The sequence below is a fragment of the Teleopsis dalmanni genome, chromosome 2 (assembly GCF_002237135.1).
Source record: "Teleopsis dalmanni isolate 2A chromosome 2, ASM223713v2, whole genome shotgun sequence".
In the NCBI taxonomy this organism is placed as follows: Eukaryota; Metazoa; Arthropoda; class Insecta; order Diptera; family Diopsidae; genus Teleopsis; species Teleopsis dalmanni.
Window position 1 is genome coordinate 108,783,728 of NC_051847.1, and position 7,506 is coordinate 108,791,233.

A 7,506-nucleotide genomic window follows, 5' to 3' on the forward strand; every position below is an offset into this window, starting at 1 on the left:
AATGGAAAATAAGAAATAAATACTTTAACTTCAACAATCTAGTTGAGAAGACATATTTGATACTAAATACGTTACTTACAGATATGTATGCAGATGTACAGATGTGTATGCGAGCGAAAACACTGATGTGCCTTTTTGCAACGCAATATGTATGCAGTAGGACGCAATAGCTTACCAAGATGAATGAACCGGTCCAACAGATCTATGACGACCAATTCTTCGCCAGAAGTGTAGTGTGTCTGTAGTGAGAGTTGACCTATTACTTGCAATGCCTTTACCTTAAGTGGTTTTAACTCGCCTTCCATTATTGCCAGCTCTGCTGGTGCACAGTGGAGCAGGTCATTGATTGGATAATCAGTTGAATTAGGGCCATGTCACCATAATGTGTAGTTATGCAACGCCAAAGGGGAAATGCCACGAGTGGCGCAATCAGCTGGGTTGAGTCTGGTAGGAATGTGATGCCAATGCCTTATATCTCTCATTGATTGAATGCAGCCAACTCGATTAGCAACGTACTGCTTAATTTGTGATGTGTTTTTGCATAGCCAACATAGAGCAATATTTGAGTCGGAGAATATAGTGTATGGTAAGTGCTCCAAATGCAAAGTCTGCCATGTTTCGTGTAAAAGGGTAGCTAACAATTGCGCAGCGCAAAGTTCCAATCTGTTACCGAATCTGTTCAGGTACAGTCACCGAATGTAATGGTTCCACTTTAGTTTTTGATGCGATGATGTGACTAGTGATATTGCCATCGTGGTTTGTTGCCAAATAGAATATTGCAGCCATCGACTTGACACAAGAATCGCAAAAACCATGAAATTGTATTTCAACTCCGGGTTGTATGCCTATCTAACGCGGTTTACGCACTGCCTGCAGTTGCGAGAGCTGACTTCGGTATATAAGCAATTCAAGTGGTAATGGGTCGTCCCATGCCAATTTTGCCTGCCAGAGTTTTTATATGAAAAATTTAGCCGTGATGATAACTGGTGCTAACATGCCAATTGGATCATATAATTTCGCAGTATCTCTAAGCACTTGCCTTTTATTGAGATGCTGTGTATCATAAGAGCTGACCTGATAGAAGAGTTCATCGGAAAGTGGATCCCAATGCAAGTCAAGAACAGTGGTTTCTGCCAAATGTGGATTAAGCTGACATGGATCAACATCGCCAAGAAGGTGTGCCAAGACTTCAGTGCTATTTGATTTCCATTTCCTGAAATGGAACTGTCCTTCTGTCAACATATATGAGACATCGGTCGCTAATTGAATTCCCATGCCAATGGAAGGTATACTCTTAAGATAGTCATCCACGTAGAAATCATCCAGGATGCTGTACAAAGCAGTTTTAGCTCGCAGTTTATCTGGGAGTTTATGAGAATTATCTCTGCCATATTGCTGCATAGCACAAACAGCCAAACATGTACCACTGTAAAAACGTTAAATTTTGAAGGATATTAAATCGCCGATATTATTTGGCGTTCCTTCTTTTAATATAGATTTTTACTTCAAAAATAAAAAGAAGGTTTTTAGTTGAGAACTTGGTGCGCTTCTTATGAGTGCATTTCTTGTTCTGATTTTTATTTGAATCTTTACTTTCGACTTAACCTAGGTACATAACGACGCAGCGTATGTACTTTCTTATTTACTAAATATTTTATAATTATATATATATTTTGGTATTATTTATTTTAATATATTGTTACGAATTTCATCAGAGTAGCAATGAAATGTTTAAATATTATTTAAACATTACGTTAATTGACATTTTTATAAAAAGTTAGTGTTGAAATTTGTTTTGAGTCAAGCTAAATTGGCTCCTAGTAAATACTAGTTCTTTTCAATACAACAAATATAATAAGTAAAGTTTCTCCAATTTTCTAAAGTTCGTTTCATTTTTACAAAATGCTGAGATACGAATAAACACGCAGGCGAGAACGTAACAATATTATATGCATTTTTAAAATTGCCTTGGCTACAGTATTTGCACTTTTGTTTGGTATTGGGATAGTTACTAAGTATTTTGTTGAATCACATATAAGTGTGACAGCATACTCATTGCCATTATCAGTTTTAGGTAATGGGCCGATGGTATCTACCATCGCCTGTTGGCGTATCGGTTACTGTCATTGGTAATTTTGTATGGTTATGAATTTTAGATTTTTGACATTTCTGACATGATTTGACATATCTTGATATATTTTTGGTCATGTTTGGCCAATAGAAATGCCTTTTAATTTTTTGTAATGTTTTTGTTGTTCCGCAGTGTCCATCTTCAACTGGGTCATCATGATAATTTTTTAAAATTTTTCTTATTTCTTTCTCTTTAATCAGTTTGGTCACCTTTGGTAGTAGTGCTACTGTTAAATTTTTCAATAATTTATTGCCCTTGGCCTTAAATTCATTTACTGAGACAAATTCGAAAATTTGCTCACTAGGTGCCATTTGTACTTTGTTGATGCGATGTTTGCAGTTAATTTCTCTAACCTTGAGAATAATTGTCCTAAATCAATTTTCTCATTGACAAACAGATCATCAATTATTATTTTTTCAATAATTTTATTTCCACGTTTTAAATAACATTGGTTGGAAGTCAATTTTAATTTTATTTGTTTTCTGACGTCAGTACTATTAATGACTTCGTATATATAGGGCATTTCGTACTTCAATTGTTGGTCGAGGGTATTCATTTCTTTATTTTGTTTGGTGGTTGATCGAGTTCTCATTTTAAGAATCTTTATAGATTTTTCATTCATATCTTTAAAATCGTCTATCGTTATTCTCGATACAGCATCGGCAATATAATTTTCTTTGCCTCTGAGATACTCCACTGTGAAATCGTATTCTTCGAGATCTCATCTCATTCGAATTAGTTTAGAACTCAGGTTTTTCATTGTGAAAAGGAAGGTTAATGGGCGATGGTCAGTCTTAATTAAGAAATGTGTACCATATATGTAGGAAAGTAGGTATGACAGTGGCGCAAAAGTAATTAAAAGTAGTAGAGTTACGTCGCTGTCATAAGAAAAGAGCGCAGGGCAACTCCGTTGCTTTGAAGTGTCAGTTGAAGTGAAAAGAAGTAGTAACAGTGGGCAGCTCGTAGAAGAAGGAAGCAGGGAAAATAATGGTGTGTGCGCGTTAAAATTAGTTTAAAATTAAGTTGAGAAATAATCATTAAATTATTACACTCAGTTATTATAGTTATTTAATCAAATAATCCTTTAATAACAATTAACTATTAAAATTTAAATAAATTTAAGGTCTAGAGCCTACAAACCTAAGAGTCAAATAAAAAAAAAAAAAAATGGTGTTTAGGTAATGCATATGTTTAAATTTAATATATGAACGAGTTTATAAAAAAATGCAAAAAGTGTGATTTAAGAATCATCGAAATTTTTAAACTTTGAATGATTGAAAATTGTTATTTACACTGAAGTTATTAAAAACAAATATGTGACATAAATTAATAAATAAAAATTTGAATAGAGTTAAACTAAAAGCGACAAACATAACAATGAAAAACTAACTAAAATAACTGTGGAGTTAAACAAAATTATGTTTGATCCGTTCTAAGCGAGCTGCATATTGTGAAATACACAAATTAAAAAGAAAAAAAAAAAAAATTGCTGTTATTAGTTGGCGTCGACGTGGTGATCGAAGTTGTTAGTAAGCTGTGTGTGTGTACATGTGCTTTGTTAAACGTAGTAGTAAACGCAGTGCATACAGAGGTGAATGCAGTCACTGAGGTGGTAAGACAAACAACGCAAAAGCTGTTCTGATGAAGTTGGGAGTGACGAAGGTGATGCGTAGCGGGTGCTGGCGGTGCAGTGGAGACTGGCAGAAATTTTTATATTTTGTTTAAGTACATATTTTGTTTTATTTGATTGCGTATTGAAATTGATACGTTTTAATTTTTTTTTAGCTTGTAATTTATATTTTATTTTTCAAACTTATTTACTTTTTAGTCATAATTTAAATTTTTTTTTTTTGAAAAGATTGTAATAACGTTGCCACCATGAATATTAACAGTATCATTGCGCTGAATATAGAAGTGTTAAGAGTGGAGCTTAGAAGATTAAATTTAAATACAGTAGGCAAAAAGCAAGAATTGAGAGAAAGATTAATTAATCATTATCAATAAGAAACGCACCGAAATGTAGAAGACAAAGAAATACAGTTTGACAAAATAGCAACTGTTAAAACGATACAAGAACGTTCACTGTTTACGCTTCGTGATGTGGAAGACTCTCTCACTACATTTGCAGGGGTGGGTCAACCAAGTGTTAAGATTTGGGTAGAACAATTGGAAGAAATGGCTATTAGCGTAAACTGGAACGATCAACAAAAATTTATCTATGCTAAGCAGTTACTCAAGGGCGCAGCCAAATTGTTTGTCAGAAGCCAGATAGAGGTAAAAGATTGGGTGTCGCTCAAGAAAGCATTAATTGCAGAATTCACAGTAAATTTAACAATGAACGAGGTTCATGCCATGTTAAAGGAACGAAAGAAAAAACCAACTGAATCATTAAGAGAATATTTGTATAGTATTATTGAAATAGCAAATCAAATTCAGTTAGATGAAATGAGCATAATAGACTATTTTATAGAAGGAATTCCAGACAGTAGAGCAAACAAAACCATATTATACCAGGCAACGAGCATGAATGATTTAAAGAGTAAGCTAAGTATTTACGAAAAGATCAGGAGAAACACATACTCGTCATTAAACACTACAGGAGGGAAACTTCAAACAGAACATACTGGGGTACAAGACATAAAAATAGAAAGAGAGGATAGAAAAGATGGAAAGCGTTGTTATAGGTGTGGAGGTAAGGATCATATTGCTAATAGTTGCAAAATCAAAGATTATAAATGCTTTAGATGTCAAGAGGTGGGGCACAAAGCATTCGAATGTAAACGTCCGGAAAATGTAGTAGGAAATATAAACAAAAACAACTCTCTCGTTATAGAAACTATTAATGATGTGCGTCGAAATGGAACTAATAGAGTTTTGAAAGCTTTAGGAATAAATGGGAAGAAGGTACGTGCTCTAATCGATACGGGTAGCGATGTCTGCATCATCAGACACTCCACTTGTTTGCGGTTAGGAAACATTGTATTGGAAGCTAGGAGAAAAACATTGACGGGTATAGGAGAAAAAGAGATTAAAACATTAGGTAGCTTCATAACATTAGTCGGTTTAAATGGTATCCAAACCAGTTTGAATCTCCATGTGTTAAACGATGATGATGTCCAATATGATGCCATAATAGGAAGCGATATCCTAGAAATAGTTGACATTTTGATCTCCTCAGATGATGTAAAGTTTTTGCGAAAGTCTTAGGAAATCATATCGATTTTAATAAGGAAAATGTAAGAGAATGTGAAAATGAAGTTAGGAATCTCTATAACATTTGCGTGACAATGGAGCGGGATGAACCGGAGGTAGTGGTTCAAGCCAGTTGAATTATTTACCAAAGGAAAGAAAAGAGGAGATAATAAACGTTATAAAGCATTACAAGCCGAACAAGAAGATTAATAACTCCCCAGTAACAATGAAATTGATTTTAACTGATGAAGTGCCGGTATTTCATAGGCCAAGAAGATTATCACTAGCGGATCAGCAGACTGTAGAATCTCAGATACGTGAATGGCTAGAGGAGGGTATTATTAAAGAGAGCATGTCAGAATATGCCTCGCCGGTGGTTCTAGTAGCGAAAAAAGATGGCTCCAAGAGGTTGTGCTGTGACTATAGAAAGCTAAATTCGAAAATAATTAGAGATAACTTTCCTATGCCACTAATAGATGATATTTTGCAGAAGTTGCAGTCAGCTGTTGTATATAGCACATTGGATTTACGAAATGGATTTTTTCATGTGCCTATTGAAGAAGATAGTCGAAAATTTACGGCATTTGTGACGCATGGCGGACAGTATGATTTTTTATTTTCTCCATTTGGAATTAAAAACTCTCCAGCGGTGTTCACATGATACGTTTATGCGGTGTTGAGAGAATTAATAAAGAAAGGTGTAGCAATGGTATACATGGACGACATCATAATACCATTCCAAAATGAAGAAGAAGGAATGAGACGATTAGTAGAAGTGTTGGAGGTTGCTCAAAATTTCGGGTTAAACATTAAATGGGAGAAGTGTCAGATTTTAAAGAATAAGGTTAACTTTTTAGGTTTTATCATTGAAAACTCGAGCATAAAACCAAACGAGGAAAAGCTAAAAGCTGTTAGAAATTTTCCAATGCCAAGAGATAACAAAGAAATTCAACGATTTTTGGGATTAACATCATATTTTAGAAAATTTGTGTATAATTATGCTGTAATTGCCAAACCATTAAGTGATTTGTTACGAAAAAACGTAAAATTCGAGATAAAAGACGAGCAAAAATTGGCTGCTCAGCAATTGAAAACAGCTTTAATTTCCGCTCCGATACTTAAGTTATTTGATCCAAAAGCAAAAACAGAAGTACATACGAACGCATGTAGCGATGGATATGTGGCTATTTTGCTGCAGTGGGGTGAAAATGCCCAGTTTCATCCTGTTGAATTTCTAAGCCGGAAAACCTCACCAACGGAACGAAGATATCATTCATATGAACTGGAGGTATTAGCAATTAAAGAAAGTTTAAAAAAGTGGAGATACTTTCTGCTTGGCATCAAATTTAAAATCGTTACCGATTGTAAGGCCTTCGCGTGTACATTGAAAAAAGATGATGTACCTACTAGAGTAGCAAGATGGGCTCTATTCTTGCAAGATTTTGATTACGAAATAGAGCATAGAATGGGCACTAACATGAAACATGTCGATGCACTAAGCCGCGTTTATTGTCTGTTGCTGGAAGATTCGTTGTGCCATAGAATAAAGAATGCGCAATTAAGCGATGACGAAAGCTGTGCGAAAAATTTTGGAAACTCAAAATTATGGCGATTTTTACTTAAAACACGATGTATTATTCAAAGATAATGTTAAAGAACGGATGGTTATTCCTTCCTCTATGAAAAACGAAATAATTGAGATCGCTCATCGTCAGGGCCACTTTGGGTCAAAGAAAACTCAAGACATTGTTGAAAAAAATTATTACATATCAAATATAAGTCCAAAAGTAGACAAAGTAGTAAGGGGGTGTATCGAATGTTTAGTAGTGAACAGTAAATCAGGAAAAAAAGAGGGATTTCTTAATCCTATAGATATAGGTAATAGACCATTGGAAACGTATCATATCGATCATGTAGGACCGTTAGATCAGACTAAAAAAAAATAAAACTATATTTTGACAGTAGTAGACTCATTTTCCAAGTTTGTGTGGTTATACTACATAAAAGTGTAGGAGTAGAAGGGGTAATCGAAAGATTAAATAAACAATCGATGGTTTTCGGAAATCCTGCTGTGATTATCAGTGATCGAGGCACTGCGTTCACAGCAAGCAGGTTCAAAGAGTATTGTACGAACGAAGGGATCAAACACCTATTAATAGCCACAGGCGTTCCGCGGGGAAACG

The 7,506-nt window shown here is 34.8% G+C and overlaps 1 protein-coding gene across 1 annotated transcript; it reads right to left on the reverse strand.

Moving 5' to 3' along the window:
• Positions 1–954: 954 nt before the first annotated feature.
• LOC119675405 lies at positions 955–1,401 on the reverse strand. The gene has a single exon (XM_038086602.1). It carries the CDS (start codon positions 1,399–1,401, stop codon positions 955–957), a length of 447 nt encoding a protein of 148 aa, XP_037942530.1.
• Positions 1,402–7,506: the final 6,105 nt, after the last annotated feature.

What these genes read in the sequence shown, in the direction of transcription:
- LOC119675405 (XM_038086602.1), bottom strand. Translation starts at nt 1,401, where the DNA reads ATGCAGCAATATGGCAGAGATAATTCTCATAAACTCCCAGATAAACTG.